We start from the raw sequence: 20690 nt of genomic DNA, 5'->3' as shown, positions 1-20690 counted from the left end.
ACAACTATAACCTAGCATTGCAAACTATGCATCAACATGAAACTATATGATCCTTTCAGTGGAAGTTAAAAGGTCAAAAAGATTTTGCAGTAGCTTTTTCTACTTGATGTCATTTTAAATGATCAATTGCAATTTGCTCAACACTTGAGTTCTGTATGATCAGAAGAGACAGGGCCAGCCCAAGACATTTCGCTGCTTAAAACAAAGGACAACAGGGCTCCCCCACACCTCCGATTCACATACAGAAGCTGACCGAATGGGGTAGGAAGCTGCATGCTCCCTACCCCAGAGGGCTGAACAGGGGCTGAGCAGGCTCTGTGGCACCCACAGCTCTGTCCTCCCACATCTTGCTCTCGCTTTCCCTTCTCCAGCCTCTGCTGACTGAGACGGCTGCCTCACTTGCCCTAATAGGAGGGCTGTCCCTGAGAAGAGAGGATATCTGGAAGCTAAACATCCATTTCTGTATGTGTCTCCTCATGGGCAAAGGCTACTGAAAAATCTAGTCATTTTTCCCTCTACACAAATTTAAGCGAGTTAGGTTCCAGACCAGGCTAACATGCAATGGAGTCACTAACCAGTGTGGCTGCTTCGCAATTTCAATAGAAAAGGGGGTGCACAAATTAATGAAAATCCCATATTCAAGGACATAGACCCGCCACCCTTGTCCAATTTTTGAAAACAAATCAAATAATAAAAGTGGTACACTTCACCGTTTACATTTTCAGTGAGTGACAGAATATCTTACCCCTCCTCTAATGTAAACCTGGAGGCGGGGGGAGAGAGATCAACCATCAGACAGTGTAACGATGTCACAGAAGTCTTTAGCTGCTTATGGAAGGTCTTCAGACAAGTCCAGGGGAAGAAGAACTGCTGGGGAAGGGAGTTCTGTCATCTGGATGCTCCAATGGAAAGGCCCAGTCAGAAGGAAGTTAAAGGAAGCCAGATTCCAGCTGGACATCAGGAAAAACTTCCTGACTGTTAGAGCAGTACGACAATGGAATCAGCTACCTAGGGAGGTTGTGGGCTCTCCCACCCTAGAGGCCTTCAGGAGGCAGCTGGACAACCATCTGTCAGGGATGCTTTAGGGTGGATTCCTGCATTGAGCAGGGGGTTGGACTCGATGGCCTTGTAATCCCCTTCCAACTCTACTATGATTCTATGATTCTATGTGGAAGTCAGCAGCCCTTGAAGAATCTTGGCCTTACCCCACTTAGGGCATTAAAACAGGGGTGGGCAATTGTGGTCCTCCAGACATTACTGGATTCCCAACTCCCATCAGCCCCAGCCAGTGTGGCTTTGTGAGGTGATACAACCAATCATCTTACTTTGCTTCAGGTGTTTGGGTGCTGAACCGTCATTTCTCTGCCAAGTCTCCTGTGATAGTCTTTGGGAACAGAGCAGAAATTCCCAGAGTCACTCGTTTGATTGCACATGTTTAGGGGTGGGGGTGGACTCCTGCCAAAGCCTTCTGTTGAGCTGTACAATGTTCTGAATAAAGCTCTGCACAGGCATATAACACAAATGTATGACTGCACAGTTGTCCACTCGAAGAACCACAGCTACACATAAGCATCTTGTTCTTCCTCTTCATGGTCTCTGTACATCTCCTATATGGGCAAGTAGTAAGCTTACTTACTAGAGGCAGACATCCTGTCCCAAAGATTGATTTAGTAGCACAGGCAGAAGTGGAGGAAGGAGAACATGTTTTAGCCCTACCAGACAATGTTCTGGTAGGGATACTCTTCTAAGTTATGCTGCAGAAGTTGCTGTCACTCTGGTAGAATGACTTCTAGCTACTTGGGGGACAAGCAAATTGCTGAGCTCATGATAGAACTTGATTACAATAGATAGCCAATGGGCAAAGCATCCTAGGGAGTCTGGAAAGTCATATTTTGGGACCTCGTAGCAGATGAGTAGTCCCCTGAACAGGTGAGGATGGTGTACAGAGAAAACTGTAGCCCTGCAAAAGTTGAGAAAATGCAGGAAGACATCCAGTGGCATAATCAGAAAGGAAAGGAAACTGGTAGTACTGTAGGCTGTTTGAGATGAAACTCAGATATTATCTTAGGGAGAAAGGCAATGTCATACCAGAATTTCACTTTATCCCTATGTGGTGCTAAGTAAAGGGATTTGCTGGTATGGCACAATGTTCACTTGTATATCTTGTTGATGTCACAGCAACTAGAAATGCCACCTTATGTGATAACAGCCTGAGATTACAGGTTGTGAGAGGCTCGAGGGTTTGCACATAATCTCCCCCAGAACTACAGGCAGCCTCCACATAGGAACAAGTATGTTGACTGGCAGATGGAGGTTTAGGACATCCTTCAGGGATCTTCATGTTGTGAGGATGGAGAGGCCTTCTAGTCTTCTCCAGACTGGCCCTGAAGGAAGAAATTGCCACCAAATGGACCTTGATGAAAGAAACAGCAATGACTTGAGAAGCCCAAGAACCTGCAAAGTGCACTATAACAGGCAGGTTACTGGGTTAAAACTATTCTGGTCTACAAACACAACAAAACAATCCCATTTCAAATTATAGGGCCAATGATAACCAGGACATGGCCCTGAGTGATGACGTTGGGGGAGATGGTTAAGTGCCTTTAAAAAAACCTGGAGAGGTGAAGGAACATGGAGAAATGCAGGTTGCTTACCTGTAACTGTAGTTCTTCGAGTGGTCATCTATGCATTCACACATATGGGGCTCTGCGCCTGCGCTGAGACCCGAACCGGAACCTTCTATAGCTTAGGGAAACGTTTTTGGCAGGAACCCCTCCCCCACGCTACCGCGCATGTCCCTGGGGTTCCCGCCCTTACCTCAGTTTACAGAAGTCCGACATTGTGCCCCCATAAACATGAGTGTATACTAAATAAAGTCAAGTTGTACATTTAACTGCGTCATTTGTAAGTTTCACACCACTAAGTGGGGATGGTGGGTGGGTTGTGTGAATGCATAGATGACCACTCGAAGAACTACTGTTACAGGTAAGCAACCTGCATTTCTTCATCGTGGTCTCTATGCATCACACATATGGGCGAGTAGCAAGCTAATATACCTTGGAGGTGGGCTGGTGTATTATTTTAAAACTTCTGAGAGCACCATCCTTCCAAATGAACAGTCCTGCCTAGAACGAGTGTCTAAGCTGTAAAGCTTTACAAATGTGGAAAGGGTGGACCAGGTTGCGGCCCTACAAACGTCCCGACGTGGAACACCCCTGTTGAAAACCACAGATGTTGCCAATGGCCTGGCAAAATGGCCTGTCACGGGAAATTGCAGCTTTAGTTTGGATATAGAGTAGGCAAGCTCAATTGTCTCACAATCCAGCGTGAGAACCGCTGACATGACACTGGGAGTCCCTTATAAGGCTCTCCATAACATATAAACAATCGTTTGGTTCTTCTGAAATTGTCCGTCCTCGCTTTATAAAAAGCGAGAGCCCTCCTAACGTCCAACATGTGCAGTGATGCGCCTGCAGGTGTTGTAGGATTTGGGAAGAATGGTGGTAACACAATCTCTTGAGCCAGATGGAAAGGTGTTACCACCTTAGGTAAGAAAGCTGGGTCTGTACGCAAAACGACTTTGTCACTGTGAAATGTCGTGTAAGGCGCATCTACCCTTAGAGCCCTGAGCTCACTTGCGCACCTTGCCGAAGTTATGGCAACTAAGAACATGGTCTTGAAGGTCAAGAGTCTCAAGTCTGTTGTGGCCATGGGCTCAAACGGTTTTCTTATCAGTGCTTAAAAAACAACTGACAAGCTCCAGGATGGAATGATGTTCCTAGTTATTGGTATAGTATTTTTGAGACCCTTTAAAAATGCCTTAGAGGTAGGGTGAGTAAAGGGCGAAAAAACCCTCCACACCCTTGTGAGAGGCTGCAATAGCGGCTAAGTGAACTCTGATTGAAGAGAGTTTTAGTCCAGCTCGGTACAGTAAGTATTCAAGAATTGTTAAAATGGGACAAGTTTCTGCTGTTTGATTCCTTTCTGAGGCAAATTTAAGGAATCTTCGCCACTTCGTTGCATAGGATTTCCTTGTTGAAGGCTTTCGCGAAGCTGTTAAATTTTTTCTACAGTTAATTGTATGGTATGGGAGGATGTACTGTTATCCTCCACGCCGTCATTCTGAGAGTCGATAGGTCCGTGTGCCGAACCTTGCCCTGGTGCCGAGACAAGAGCTTCGGTACCAATGATAGTTTGATGTAGTCCCTTCTCGACAGTCGAAGGGCATGAGAGAACCAAGGCTATCGAGGCCACCAAGGTGCAATTAAAAAACAGTCCACTCTGTCTGCTTGTATCTTGGCTATGGCCTTCGTCAGGAGTGGGAGAGGAGGAAAGATGTAAGCAAGTCCCCTGTCCACGTTCTTGTGAAAGCGTCTCCTAACGAGTTTTTTCCTTTTCCTGCTCTGCTGCAGAATCTAATACAGACTGCGTTTTCCGCGGTGGCAAAGACATCAACAACAGGACGCTGCCAGTACCGAAAGAGATCTACTCTCACTTTGGTATCGAGCTCCCATTCGTGGTCGACGTGGAATGGCCTGCTGAGGGAGTCCGCGGTGATATTCTCCCTGCCCGCCACGTGGATCGCAGTCAGGTAGGTCTTTCTTTTTATGCACCAGTTCAAAAATCTGAGTGCAGATCGGGTCAAGGGATGTGATCTTGTTCCACCTTGTCTGTTTATGTAGCAGACTACGTTGGTGTTGTCCGTTGGGATCAGGACATTTTTGCCTTCGATGATTTGAGCAAAGGTTTTTAGGGCATTTTACACTGCTAGAAACTCGAGATGGTTGATATGCTCCTCTTTCTGTCGAGGAGGCCACTGGCCCTGAGCAGTGAAGGAGTTGCAGTGAGCCCCCCATCCGATCAGAGAGGCATCGGTCGAGATTTTCACCGATGGCGCTTTTTGTTGAAAAGGAACTCCCTCTCTGAGGTAAGTTTTTGTGGGCGTTGCATCTGAGGTCGAATGTCCTCAAGAGCCAATTCTGTAAAACCCTCATTTTATTTATTTATTTATTTATTACATTTTTATACCGCCCAATAGCCGAAGCTCTCTGGGCGGTTCACAAAAATTGCGAATCTGATTACAGCAGCGGTCGCTGCCATTAGACCTAGCAGTCTTTGAACTGTCCACGCCGAGGGTCTTGCTTGGCTTTCGGTGTCGAGGATCAGTTCTCGAAGGGACCTTGCTCTCGCTACAGGGAGGTATGCTCTTCCATCCAGGGAGGATAGAGTCACCCCTATAAAGTCTATTGTTCTCTGGGGAGTCCATATTGATTTGTCGTTGTTGACCCGAATTCCCAGAGAGTCTAGAAGTGTGAGAGTCATGACTATGCTGTCCTGGAGTGTATGGCTGTCTTCCGCCACCAGAAGCCAGTTGTATAAGTATGGATATATGTGCACCCCTTTTTGTCTTAGATGTGCATACACTACAGCCATGACCTTCATAAAGACCCTCGGTGCTGTCGAGAGGCCGAAGGGAAGAACGGAAAATTGGAACTGCTGAGTGTCGATGGAGAAACGCAGGTGAGTTTGACGCAACTTCCTGATGGAAATGCGGAATACGCATCCTTCAGGTCTACTACCGCAAACCACACTCCCGTATGTAACAATTAGAGGATGGAAGTAATTGTTATCATACAGATGATTTTTTTTTTTGGTGGTGGTGGTGGTGATGTACTTGTTCAATTGTCTTAAGTCCATTATCGGTCGAAGACCCCATCCTTCTTCGGGACCGTGAAGTAGCGCAAAAAGAACCTTTGGTTGATCTCCTCCGCGGGTACATGCAAGATGGCTCCCCTGTTAGCAGGGTTTGCACCTCGAGCAGCAGAGGAGGGGACGGCGCTGTTACTTTCACTCCCGAAGAAGGAGGGAGGGTATCGAACTCGATGGCATACCCCTTCTCAATGATGGTGAGCATCAAGGAGTCAAGAAAGTCAAGACGCTGCCTTTTGGAAAAAATCAGGTTGTCGTCTGTTTTGCTGGTAACGACCCTGATAAGGCCTTTTCCTTTGTAGCTGCTGTTGTTGCTTAGCAGGCTGCTTATCGTACTGGGGTCGCGAAGGGCAGGTTCTCTACTCTTGATTTGGTTTAGTTGCTGAGATTGGCTGATCTTAGCCAGGCATGGCGACGGAGTGCTATTGGTCCTATCATGGATTTAGAATGCGAGTCTGTCTGATATCTGGCAGAATTTAGCTGTAGCCTCGCTATGGCTGTAGCCTCGGATTGAAAAATCGTAGCTAACTCTTGTTTTCCCTCGGGTAATGATCGCAGAGGGAACTTATTATTATTATTATTATTATTATTATTATTATTATTATTATTATTATTATTTCAAAGGAAATTTTTATTTGTGATTTGCCCTGAGCAGATTCAACAATTATTGAATTGAGCTTAGGATGCTGGAATAAGAATTCTGCGTTAGCCTCCTGTAGTTTATGCATTGCTTCCAATCGTTTGGAAGTTGGTTGAATTGCGCACGGTGTTTCTCATGAGACTTGAGTCGTGCGTTTCAAGGTAGGAGGGAACGGAATTGCGAGTATAGAGTTTGACTCTGTCTTAAACACATCATATATTGGGTCATTTTCAACCTCTGCAGGTTGTTCGATGCCCAAGCATAAAGGCCGTGCCATCCTGAGGATATGATCTGAAAAACTTCCCATATCATCCGATGGAGAAGCTGGATCATGGTTGTTAACTTTGTCCTCTGATGACGGCATCGAGGCTGCGACGCTATTGAATCTGAGTCAGACCTATAATCATCGTCAGGTGGCAATGCTTGTTCACAGTGCGGTACCGAAGACGATGCAGTAACCCTCGGTACCTGCAATAACCCTCAGTATCGATGTATCTATTCTGCTATGGTGCCCTGATGGAGTTAGGGCCCGAGGTGATGAGACTCGAATGACCCTGGTAGGGGGAGAAGGGTATGCATAGTACTCCTCCTGTGTACATTAATCTGGATAGTATTCCTGGGGTCGGTAATACTCCCAGTCATATAATTCATGTCTATGATATCCTGAGTATTGGAAGATTCGATCATAGTCTGGTTGAGAAGGTAAAGGCCTCTCTCGATGACTAGGCGGTGCCGGTACCGTAGGTTGAGGAACTTGTTTGTCCGGCAGCGCACAGTATCGAAATGGCTGATACCGAGTCACGGATCTCTCCGTCCGACATTGAGTTTCTGGCTGTCGGTATGGGAGTCGGTATCAAAGAATTTTGTGGTATCGAGGTTTGCGTCGGTACTGTAATTGGCCTCGATATGGTGATGGCCCTGGGTGACACCGTTACTACGGTCGCAGCCCTAGAGGAGGAATGTTTGTCGGCCTCCTTTCTCTTTTGTTTTTCCTTTTTGATCGCTCTGCCGATTTCGGGATCCGCGCCATTTTGGCAATCTTTTTGGCTGCGGATACCGCAAGGGATCGGCCTGGCGTCAGGGGTATGGCCCTGTTTTCCGCCATCGTCTCCGATTGCTTTGCCGATTTTGAGGTCCACGCCTTTTTGGCAGTCCTTTTGGCTGCAGATACCTCAAGGGATCGGCCTGGCGTCAGGGGTATGGCCCTGATTTCCCCCATGAGCACCGATTACTCTGCCGATATTGGGATCCGCGCCTTTTTTGGCAGTCTTCTTGGCTGCGGATATCCCAAGGGATCGGCCTGGCGTCAGGGGTATGGCCCTGATTTCCGCCATCGTCTCCGATTGCTTTGCCGATTTTGAGGTCCGCGCCTTTTTGGCAGTCCTTTTGGCTGCGGATACCTCAAGGGATCTGCCTGGCGTCAGGGGTATGGCCCTGATTTCCCCCATGAGCACCGATTACTCTGCCGATATTGGGATCCGCGCCTTTTTTGGCAGTCTTCTTGGCTGCGGATATCCCAAGGGATCGGCCTGGCGTCAGGGGTATGGCCCTGATTTCCACCATCATCTCCTCAGTTATGACAAAGGACTGGATCTCAGGGCTGTGGTCCCTGCTCATTGTCCTTGAGGAGGATATTTCCGTTTGCCTCTGCGGCGTGGGTTCAGTGGCCTTCAGGGCCTTTTCCCATTCATGGCCATGCGCCTGAGGCGACCGTGATCTGAGGATCACTCAGAGGAATAGGAGAAGAGAGGGATGAAAAATATTATTATTATTATTATTATTATTATTATTATTATTATTATTATCTAGAAGAAGCAGAGAGAGAAGAGTAGAAGAAAGATATCTTCAAGGGTTTGAAGAGTAATAAGATTATTTTAGAGAAAAGCTAGAGGAACGGTTATGAGGTCTTTGCACAATGGCGGACGACGAAGAACTGAGGTAAGGGCGGGAACCCCAGGGATATGCGCAGTAGCGTGGGAGAGGGGTTCCCGCCAAAAACGTTTCCCTAAGCTATAGAAAGTTCCGGTTCGGGTCTCAGCGCAGGCGCAGAGCCCCATATGTGTGATGCATAGAGACCACGATGAAGAACCACAGTGCTACTAGAATACAATATGCCCAATCTCACTGGATCTGGTGATGATGGGAATGGACCACAGCAAGATATTCAAGACACTTGTTCTGTTATTAAACATTGCTGGCCTGTAAGTCCAACCTTGAATTTCATCTCGGTGAGATCCAATGAAGTGGATTTCTTGGGAAGGTCATAGGTGCTACTTCTCTGGGTTAATACAAAAACTGAGGTTGTGGAGGAAATCTACTGTAATGTGTAGGTGCACGTGATGGGACTGAACCAGAAAATTCCATCACCTATGGTCTACACTTGCATACCAGTTGTTCCAATGAAGAACACGAAGGATATTGGAAAGGGTTGCAATACAGGACTTCCTGGGAACAATCTAAGTGCTGATGTCCCTGAGATCCAACATAGGATGAAGGCTCCTTTCTGTTAAAGAACCAAAAACGTAATGGCACTTAATTGGTTAACCAAATTTGGAATTAAAGGGGTTAATGTACTTTGATTCTAAGATAGTTTCAAGTCTTGAAATGATTCCAAGTCCCATCTTCAGAAACAAGACAAAGTCCCAAGTTCAGAAAATATCCTAAGACCTAATTCCGGAAAGAAAAGGCTTAGAAGTATTTGAAAATTGAAGTATAAAAAAAATATATCTTAAGAACTAAAATGCTCTATAGTTATCCAAATGCTTGGTCCAGTCTTTTTGCTGCTTCTCTGTCCTTACTAGCCATCCTGCTCTCCCCAACCCCAATGGCAGTGCCTGATTGGTTCAGATCGCTGCTACTCAAAACATAAGGTTAATAAAATAAGTTTTGTCTTGAAATGAAGTGGTGTGATGTGGACTCTGCAGTTCTGCTAGTGCTGCCAGCTGGGCTTGGAGGAGGAGGAGGAGGAGGAGGAGGAGAATCCACCACTGCTAGGTAGGTAGGTAGGTAGGTACGTAGGTAGAAAGAAAGGAGGGAGGGAAGGAGGCAACAAGAGAGGGCTGGCTAGCTAGCTGGCTGGAATTGGGGGGTAGCTGAGGTGGTGTGTAAGTGAGGGGCCCAGTGGCAACACTATGCTGAGGGCCCAGTGGAGGCTGGTGCTGACCATCCTGGCACTTGACACAAGCCTTGTTCTACATGAAAGACCATAGTTTAGGTGAAAGACCAAAGTTAAGGTATTTTAAGTTTAAAAAGAGAGCTCCGGCTATTGGGCGGTATAGAAATGTAATAAATAAATAAATAAAAAGGAAATGAGATTTGGGTAGGCTATTTGGGAACGTAAGAACGGTTTCCATAAGAATTTAAGAAGAGCTGTGCTGGATCACACCAAAAGGGTATGTAGTCCAGCATTCTTTTTGCAAAGTGGCCAACCAGATGCCTGTGGGAAAGCCCACAAGTAGGACATGAATATGATAGCACCATCCCACTTCCATGCTCTAGCAACTGGTATCGAGGGGCATGCTGGCTTTGATACCAGAAGTATCAAAGACAATAGCCATTGAAAGTCTTATCCTCCATGAATTTGTCTAATCTACTTTTAAAGCCATCCAGGCTGGTGGCCCTCACTATATCTTGCAGAAGCAAATTCCATAGATTAAATATAGCCTGTATGAAGCAGTACTTCCTTTCACGTGTCCTGAAATCTGTCACCATTCAGCTTCATTGGATGAAACTGGGTTCTAGTATTTTGAGAGAGGGAGAAAAACACCTCCCTAATACACGTCCTCTACAACATGTATAATTCTAGACATCGCTTTCAAGTCCCTACTTACTCACCCTTTTTCTGAATTAAAATGCGTCAAATTTTGTAAAATTTCCTTAGGGAAATTGCTCTAGCCCCTTAATAATTCTGGTTGTCCCTTTCCAGTTCTACAACATCCTTTTTGAGATGTAGTAACATAGGGTGATCCTATGAAAAGGAGGACAGAGCTCCTATATCTTTGACAGTTGCATAGAAAAGGGAATTTCAGCAGGTGTCATTTGTATATAGGGGGAACCTGGTGAAATTCCCTCTTCATCACCACAGTTAAAGCTGCAGGTGCCCTGCCCTCTTTTCTATGTGGTCACTCTAGGATAGCGCTTGCACTTTGGAGAGATTTTTTGGACACCTTTGCTGTCCTTAATTAGTTGTTGTCAGCAAATGTGGCCCTCCCACTGCTCACCACTAACTCCAGATAAACAAGTTAAAAAGCATCCGTCTGTATAGCCCACTTTTAACACACTTGCATTGCAAGAACTGTGCATTTATTCCTATACTCTGCTCTATATCCCTTCTCTTCCTGTGTGATAGGATAAACAATATACTGATCATGGATTTAGCAGCCAAATAAGGCATTTTAATTGATGCTCCAGTTTATTTGATATCAATACTTAATTTTACCAATAAAATTAAATTGTGTCTGACATCCAGATAACGACACAAAATTGTGATCCAATGCTTCTGCCTCATTTGACACACAAACGGATAGGTTTTTCTCATATAGCAGCTGCGCACAGGATTCTTCTAATACTGATTACAACGTCTGAAAGCATGCTGCACTGAAGGCTCTTTTTAGCTTAAAAGGGGCTGGTAATAGCTGATACTTTCCTCAGGAATGAACCATTTTGCAATAATGGAATCAACTGTATTCTTACTGTCCATCTGAACATTTACTGTTAAACTCTATTCCTATCTGCAGTTTAGGAGGAAAGTTGTACCGCAGAGGCCTCTGAAAACAAAAAACATACTGATTTGTACGTTGGCATGCCAATTATTGCCGAATTTTGAACACTGGGGACTTGTTCTTGTTTATGTAATTTGTGTATTATCTGTTATTCAAACATTATCCATTGCTGGTATTCAATGGCCTTGGATGTTACTGAACTATATTTATTATATTTATTAAAAAAAATTCAAGGCATCATACTATTTTGAAATAAAATAAAATTCAAGAGTCTAAAAACATAGTTCATTATAAAACCAACAGAGTAAAAATACAAAAGCACATACAAAGGCAGCATGATAAAAATACAGTATAAAACCAAGCAGATAAAACAGACTAAAAATTAGGAGATTAAACCAACCAAGAAATAAGCAGGAATTTTAAAACACCAGGGATTACAAGCCCTGAGAGAACAAAACAGGAGGGCCCCCACTGATGAACTTGGGGGTATGGGAACGTACATATGGGAGGAAGTGTCCCATCGATTTGGCCTGTCCCCATTCTTCATGTGTGAGGCAGGGGTATCGGGAAGCAAATATAAGAGGTCATGAAATATCTTTCAGAGTATTTATCCAATCTGGATTTCTTGTATACCTTTATATAATAGCTGTGCAGGCACATTCACATTTAACAATTAAGTTGGTAATAATACGTCCACCACAGGTTCTCTTAGTTTACAAAAAGGTTCTATGGCAACTTTGAAGAAGAGTGGAATTTACAAGCTTAGGTTTCTAAATTATTTTTCAACTGAAAATATTAAATGGCTCTGTGAATACTGACATGAGTAACCCCTGGCAACAAAACAGCAGCCACTGCTGTGTAGGATCCACTGGTCATGTGACCTTGGCATGCAGGCAGGTTTGCACCGAACTCTTGTAAATGGATTAAGAAATTGGACCAAGACATACCGTTAATTTCATTGAATAATAAATAAATATTGGAAATTGCTGAATGACAGATTGTTTCTTACAATCTGGGCTTATATTTTAATTCTTTTTACATGAGGGAATAATATTGTAAGTTATCCTAAAATACTGGAATCAGATAGGAGAGAACAATGGAAGGATATTTAATCTTATTTACACTCTCTGCGTCCAATTCCAGATTTTTTTCTTCATGGTATAGGAAGGTATTATTTGAAACAATATTCAGAAATTCAGGGGTGGAGGGGACACTGCACTAGGATAGAGTTAGCGGAGCATTTGTGATTTTCATAGCGTTCACAGGAATAATCAGATTATTTATTTATTTAAGCAACTGCCTTTCAGCTGAGGCTCCCAGGGCGACTTATGTGAGGTCAGTATCAAAGAAGACAGCCTGTGCCCGCAGACTTACAAGCTCAAAGACATAATGCAAAAGGAACAAGAGATGGTGAGGGAAAACGGAAAAGAGCAAACTCAATTTTTATGGTTAAAAAGTTCAAAGTAACAACCAACTTGAATAGTGGGGGCTGAGACAAACTCTTCCTTGCCTTAAATCATAAGGACCCCCACCTGGTAATTTTTACAAGGATAGGAAGACAGAGAGTCTCAGACATTGTACAAGGTCAAAAGCAGTAGCCCACTTATAATCACCCTTATGACAAAATGTTTCCAATTAGGAAGGTAAAACAAGGAACTTAACATTCCAGCATGTTCAACAGTTAGACAGCCTACATTAATTGTCATTTCTTCTCATATTCAGGTAAACTAAATCAAAGTAGTTCTAAAAAGAAAACTGTCTTTGTTAATAGCCCTTATTGCTTCCTTGCGAGACTCCTCTAAAGGAAAATAATACATTATCCATTGTAGATAAACATGGATCTATTATAGTGCTTTATGAAAACGGGCTATCTAGAAAGATCCTGTGGTCTCTTTCAAGGGAGTTCTACCTATGGATTTAGGGCCCAGCTTTTCCCTTCACCTGTGCTCTGAGGTTAAATGGATAATCCCGTCAACTGTTTGAGCAAAAACAGAAAATTTAAAAAATAGTTTGGGATTAAAAAATAGTCATTTGATTTGGAGAAAGTGACACAAGCAGCATCTTTAGTCTCCAAGTGGGCTTCTGAATCCCTATGGGTAGAAATGCTGGATCAAAGTTCTATCATTCGAACTGTAGCAGTAATTCAGATTCTGTTGCAGGGATACTTCTTCTGTCCCATTTTTTTTTATTATGGAGGATTATATAAGTATTCATTAAATATAATAGTGTCCAAATGCTCCAGGAGTCAGAAATTAAAAACTATGCAATACTTCACCATTTTACACAAAAAGAATAATAATTAAATTTGAGCAGAAATTCAGTATAAATTCTTTCCTTAAACATTTGTATTTTGTTTAAAAAACACTTTTAAAAATCTAAATATTTTACTTATTGCCAGGACAGAGATTAACAGCAGGTTTCTGTTTTCCATTGTATGGTTGCAAGAAAAGAAAATTGAGGTAAATATAAGAAGCCAGCAGAACAGAATGGGGATTTTGTTGGTATACTGCTCAGCCTGCTGCTCAACAGTCTCCCTGCCTGAGCTGATGGAGGTGGTCTTGGGTGTGCTGTTGAGGTCCGCCAGACTGCTGCTTTTGGGAGATTTTCATACCAAGAGAACTTTGCCCAGGGCGGCTCACGATGTCATTGTCTCCCTGGCAACCATGGGACTGTCCTACCTTGTCACTGGGTTAATACATTAGTGAAACATACTCTAGACTTTTCTTCTTCTCCCCGCAACTAGACATGGAGTTGATGGTCTGAAGGTGGGGGACTTTGAATCAGTCCCTTTGTTATGGTCAGATCATCATCACCTGCTGAGGTTTAGACTTACGGCGGATTTTTCCCTCTGCAAGGGTGTAGAGGGAAAGATGTCCGCCCCAGGAAACTAATGGACATGAATGGTTTCCAGGGAGTTCGAGGCATGGAGGGGTGCGGTTCTCGCTGATATGGTTGCCTCTCCTGTCAAAACCCTATCGATCTGTGGAATGTAGGGTGGTTGACACAATTGCTCCTGAATGCCCTTTCCGGAATAGAGCTCGTTTACTTCAGAGTTGAAAGCAATACTCGTATACTCCAGAGTTGAAAGCAATGAAACAAAACAGGAGATGGTTTGAGTGCAGATGAAGAAAAACTCTTAGTGGATGCAATCAAACATTGATGAGTGCCTATGGTCACATATATTTGGAGGCAGTGAAGGCATCAAAGAAACAATTTCTAACTGCCTCTATTGAATCCTCTATGTGTCACCAATGGGAACTTTTAAGGGTCGACCGGGGATTAAAACATGCTAGTCCTAAGGACACCATGGAAGTGTCTGAAGCCCACTGTAATACACTTGATAGGCACTTTCAGAATAAAAACTCTTGCATCCGCCAGGACTTGGATTTCAGTGTTACAGCAGGTGCATAAGACGGGGTATCCAGAGCAAACCCTTGTTGAGTTCTTGGATAAGTTTCAGTTGGTACAGTTCAAAGATACTGACAAAGTGCTAGGGCAAGTTCATGCAATCACTTCTGCATTGAATCCTTGACCCTTTGGGCTTAGAAAATCTGGCAGGAAGAAGGGAGTAATTCACAGTACAGCTGAAAGAGACAGTGGTTAGACTACTCCTGAAGAAACCCTCCCTGGACCTGAGGATGCTTAATAACTTTAGGCCGGTGGAAAATGTCCTTGAGTGCATGGTTGCAAACCAGCTCTAGATGCACTTGTATGAGACTAATTCAGTTGAGGTTCAGGCCTGGTTTTGGCATAGAAACAGCCTTGGTTGCCCTGTATGATGACCTATGAGACAGTGGGAGCATACAGTATAGAAATGTAATAAAAGAGATTAAATGAGCTAAATTTGCACTGATTCAAACAATTTTTCATGAAAAATGTTTGGTTTTGTTACAGATGTTTGGTGCAACATCTATAACAATCCAATCCCCTTGGAAGTACATCCATACTTAAAGGAAGAAAAAAGTATACCCCTAACACATTTCAAAAGGGTATAGACCTGGACTGACCCCAAACCCAGGGGCTGCTAAATCTACTCTCCTTGGTTACTGTAGTTTTCTATTTCCTCCAAATGCTATCTTGCAGGGAATTCATCTTCAGACCTACTAGTAATGAGATAAGGTTTCCGTATGTGAGTCTATTCATGGGACTCCTGGAGTGAAATTTCATGCTCCATCTTTTCCCAGTTACTGTGGGGGGCTTTTACTCTTCTATTGGCCTTTCTCCAGGGCTCCCTGGCAGTAATGGGCTGGATGAGGAAAAACAAACTCAAGCTGAGTCCAGACAAGATGGAGGTGCTTATTGTCAAAGGCCCTAACCTGGGTTTGGAGGTGTGTCAACAAGTTCTGGATGGGGTTACATTCGCCCTGAAAGACTGCGTTTGCAGCTTGGGGGTGGCTCCTAGATCCGGCACTCCAAATGACAGCCCAGATAGATGCGACGTTAGGAGTGCCTACTATCAGCTTTGGCTGTTGCGTCAGCTGCACCCTTTCCTAGAGTTGGAAAACCTAAAGACCGGTAACCTCGAGGCTGGACCTCTGTAATGTGCTGTACATAGGGCTACCTTTGTACCTAGTCTGGAAACTTCAACTAGTTCAAAATATGGCAGTCAGGTTGGTCACCAACACACCTAGGGGTGACCATATTACATCAACATTAAAATGACTCCACTGGCTACCAATTAGTTTCTGGGAGAAGTACAAGGTGTTTGTCATTGGGTCCAGGTTACCTGCGGGATTACCTTCTCCCATATAATCCACCTCGCATGTTCAGGTCCTCTGGGGAGAACGTACTTCAGTCAGCCGAAACTAGACAGACAACTGTTACCTAGAGGACCTTTTCTTCTGTTGTCCCCAGACTGTAGAACGGCCTGCCAGAGGAGATTTGTCAACTTAACTCTCTCTCTCTGAGTTTAAGACAGCTATAAAGACTAGCATTTTCTGACAGGCTTACCCAGATGAATTTTAAACCAAGAATTTTAAGATGTCTTGATTGTTGTTGTTGTTTTGATATTGTATTGGTTTTATATGCTCTTTTAATTAAACTTATGTATTTTATTTATATTGTATTGTTGTGAGGCTGTTGTTGTTGTTGTTATTATTTCTTACCTGCCTCTCCCTTTGGATTGAGGCAGGTAAGAAATAATAACAATAACAATAGTAGTAGTAACAATCAGAATCATAGAATCATAGAATAGTAGAGTTGGAAGGGGCCTCTAAGGCCATAGAGTCCAACCCCCTGCTCAATGCAGGAATCCACCTTAAAGCAGACCTGACAGGTGGTTGTTCAGCTTAACAACAACAACAACAGGAACAGGAACACCTGAGGGGCCACAAGTTGCTCACCCCTGCTTTAAGGGGATGGGGAATGAGGCTTTTGCACTATAAAAACTGACAGGGGAAGGTGAAAGGTAGTTGTAACTTGAACCTCAGAAAATACCCTCTCCGCTTGCATGCAACACCAACGCAAAAGGAAATAGTGCGCAGAAGACAAGGAAGAGAACACAGAACTGAAATAAACCATGATAGGGAGAAGATAAGTGAGCATTAGCAGATCACTGTCTAATCAGCATCCCAGGACACCTTTTATTTCAAAGCTACAATCACACAAATATGTCCAGTTACCGTTATAAAAACAGCTTTGAAATGAGCCGAATGCATTTGTGTAACTGTGATGTTGTGTGCAGACACACACACACACATTGCTGAAAAGTCCATTATCATGTATCAAAGCCAAGTTAAACAGCACCAGGCCAAATTTTCTTTCTGGTGAGATGCAACCTTACTTCTTTATCATTGTGTGAGGAATTACTAGCCTTTTCTATCACTGTGAGGGGCAAAAAAAGCAGATAGATTTTATAGCCTAAGTTGTAACTAGTAATGCATCAGAATTCAGCAAGGCCCAAAGACTTGGGCTCCTCTTGGATTCATGCATTGATAAACTATATAAAAAAGTGTATTTGAAGGGTATTTGCGACTATTTGCAAAGGTACATTCATAAGCCCATTTAATTGTTGGTAAGTCAGTGTTTAGAACCAAAAACGTGGGTCAGAAGCACAAATCACATGAAGTCAAGCAGATGGAAGTAGTGTGATCTGCACCACCCACCCACCAACTACATTTCCTAAAATGGCAAGCCTGGGGACATTTCAGTCAAACCAACGAATAAGTGGCCAAGGCCCTTCAGTAAATTGCCTCTGGTGGTTCTCAATTACCCAGTGAATGATTCAGTATGCAATTTAGTAAATCCTGGTCTTGTGCAGTTCTCCTCTCTGTCCATGTCATCCCCCACCCCATTCCCTCATTTCAGACTTCTTCTCTTCTCTCCATTACTTGGACCACTCCTCCCACGTCCAAGATGGTTCAATTCTTGGGATTCAGTCTTATGCAACCTCTGCTTGGGTAAGATTAACTTGTCTACCAATTCTTTTTTGAGTTCATGATATTCATGAAAATGATATAAGACTCTTTATTAAATTCAGCTAATTGTCCTAATTAGTTATAGCCCCCCGAGTCCAAAGCATCTTTGAGTACATAACAACTATTTCTAGTTCCAGAGCCTCTGAGATAAGAATACAATGCTGCCATCCCAGTAGACCAGTGGAATCATAAGATCTCCACTTTTTTCACAAAACAATGGAGTAGATATTGGAACTTCTTAGTCTAGGTAACTGAAACAAAGAGCCCTTAAGAATATGTGAGGGGTGGGGAAAACACAGAATTTTATGTAACTTGTTGTGATGAACCAAGCTTCCTCCCTCACCCCCTTTTCTGGAAAAGCCTCTCAACAAATAACATGGCCAGGCTGCATAGACACAGACATGTATATCTCTACACATTCCTGTCTGACTATTCTCATTCACCACCCTCCCTTACTCAGACTTATGTTAACTAGTTACCTGGACAACACATGTTCAGATCTTTCCAGGGTATTTTTTGGTCAGTTTTAATTTTCCTCTCTGGGAGCTGATCAACCCCCCACCCCATCCCACCAGCCCTCCACACTTCTACCAGAGGAATACATTTGGTTGTTAAAGAATTTTTTCCTTGGTCCCCCATTGGCAGGTAAAGGGTGAAGACAAGACCAAGCCAGGCTCAGAGCCCAGGTGGGCCTCATCCCTCTCACTACCTGAAAGCTGTTTTAGTGTGTTATTCTTAGGATACTAATGAATTCAGTTAGCTAATTGTTATGTTAATTTTCTTTCTGTAAAGCAACTGATTAAACAACTTCTCTTTGCCTGGTTTTAACTTCTCTTTGTGGGTTTTATCACTTCAGACTGTAGGTAGGGGCTCACATGATCGAATACTCCTCCATACACCCCCTTTAAATAGAAAAATAAATGTGTGAACGCTGGACTAGAACCCTTCTCAATGTATGTAATGGGATTTTTTGTATGGAGTAGAATTTCATCATGGGAGTCCCATACCTGTCATCTGAAGTGGTACAGTCCAGACAGAGTTATAGCCCAATCCTATGGAGGTCACAGGTTAAGACACACTAGTTAAGTGGAACTTACTCCCCAATTAAGTGTGCATAGAATTGCATCTTTGCAGAGCAATACTATTCAGGTCTATTCAGAAGCAGGTAAGTATGTATAGGATTGCAGCTTAAGTAACTCAATGAGAACTCGGTCAAAGTAGCAATATATTCATTCATATTACACCTAGAATCTTAATGAGTGGGATTCCAATTATTTTTATCTTTATTGTGTTTACTCACAAGACAATGACTAAATTCACACAGAGGTATATAGTATGGGAATAAATCAAACAGCCTTTTTGGTATTTTATTCTTTTAAATTTTAAAAATAGAAGCAATGGTAAAACTAACTGGGGTCATGCTGTTTTAAAAATATTTATCTTACCTGAATTTGGAGAGAGATGCAAGCTGCTCATGTCTTTAGACAAGCCGTTTGTCTTTGGACTGGAGAGGGGCGCACATGCTGATGTGGCTCGAGGCGGCCTCTTCCCTGGAACTTTAACTGTGGTTCTCAGAAGGTCAATTTCTTTTCCATGAACATTCTGCATATAGTCCTGCATCATAAGAAAATACAAATATTTTTCCCCACAGGATGTGGAAAAATATAACAAATGCAGTGTCAGAACAGTATGGGTTAGATCAAAACGGGCCACATGATCAGTTCCATTTGCCCAAAGAGTCTGTCCCTAAAATGAAACATTTTCAATCATGTAATATATCCCATAATACAGCAGCTTTGTTTAACGTGTTATAGAAAGAGAGGAATATGTATACCCCCATCAATCTAGCAGTCATGCTGAACACAATGGGCCTACATTTCAACAGGCATTATATATAAGGCATAAACGTGTACCGGAAATGAAAGAATTAGAGCAGAATTAGATCTATAATACAGAACAAAGCCACTCTGATGAGTACCAATTCACATTTATGTATCTACATTTTAAAGAAAACTGTACTATTAAGCTTGACAATGCAAACGTTTAAGGAAGCTTTGGTTGAATAAAAACTGTGGTGTGCATATATGATTTTTTTAAAGAAGTTATTATTGGGGGAGAGGAAAGAGATTAGAAACAGTTCAAAAACTATACTTGACATCTAATTTCCAAAGATATTCTTGCTAAAGGTCTATGCCTGAACTACAGCAAAGAATAAGAGTTTACAAATTAATTATAAACGGTTTATTCATGGTCTCTTATGAGTTACTGAGCCACGTACAAGGTTATGTTATTAGCCTATAAAGCCCTAAACAACCTGAGACCAGGTTATCTTGCAGACCACCTTCCCTTATATACACCCAGACAACATTTAGATCTTCAGAGGTGGTCTTGCTTATCATTCCGAAACAAACAGAATGTCGCCATGAAAAACCTCAACCTTCTATGTAGCAGCAAGCACCATCGCTTGCAACATCCTTTAAATGCCTCCTGAAAACACATCTTTTCACACAGGCTTTCTCTGGGCTGTAACTGCTGCTGGATTTATTTTGGTTTTATATGGTACTTTAAAAAAATAAAGCTTTATATTATGTTTTAATTTGTTGTATTTTATGGCTGTAATTGTGAACTCCCCAGAGGGCCTCAGCTACTAGACAGTAAAAATAAATAAATAAATAAAATTAATAACATCTGCAAATATTAATGAAATATTAAATGTAAATGAAATTAAAGATTTTCAAATAATTATCCTACTTTTCAACAGTGTATTAGCATCATTTTTTAAAATCCCCACTTTTTCCAAGTACAGTACAGCATGGTGTCTTAATGGTATGTGGTGAGGGCAGAATGACAATACTGTTTTTCACTGAAATCATGAAGTAAAATCGCTGTATTAAAATTATTCTTTAATGTTTTAATGCCATTTAGTATAACAGTCCCTTTCACCACATATAAAGTAAATAACAGTAACTGTTTCACACACGAGAAAAAAGTAGAATGTTGAATTTCCTTCAAGGAAGACCTCAATGCCTTCTCATCTCAAAACTTGCTGTCATAGAAAAAAAATAATAAAAGCGTACATTACAAAGAAACATAGTTGCTTCAGAGCAATGATTTATCGTATGATCGCATTAGAAAAAGATGAAGATGACCCTGTCATCTGGAATATGCTATATAAAAGAGAAGACAGCAAGCCTGATTTTGATA

At 42.6% G+C, this 20690-nt stretch overlaps 1 protein-coding gene across 5 annotated transcripts in view; it reads right to left on the bottom strand.

Moving 5' to 3' along the window:
* AGAP1 (ArfGAP with GTPase domain, ankyrin repeat and PH domain 1) overlaps positions 1-20690 on the bottom strand; it is a 452256-nt gene that overhangs the window by 175318 nt on the left and 256248 nt on the right. For all 5 annotated transcript variants that reach the window (XM_063116055.1, XM_063116056.1, XM_063116057.1 and 2 more), the window contains one exon: positions 18932-19100. In XM_063116055.1, the coding sequence (XP_062972125.1) occupies positions 18932-19100 (169 nt within the window). The remainder of the gene's footprint in view (positions 1-18931; positions 19101-20690) is intronic.

This window comes from Elgaria multicarinata, chromosome 2 (genome assembly GCF_023053635.1).
Source record: "Elgaria multicarinata webbii isolate HBS135686 ecotype San Diego chromosome 2, rElgMul1.1.pri, whole genome shotgun sequence".
Classification (NCBI taxonomy): Eukaryota; Metazoa; Chordata; class Lepidosauria; order Squamata; family Anguidae; genus Elgaria; species Elgaria multicarinata.
Note: the sequence above shows the minus strand (reverse complement) of the source record. Positions and strands in the feature narration are given on the sequence as shown.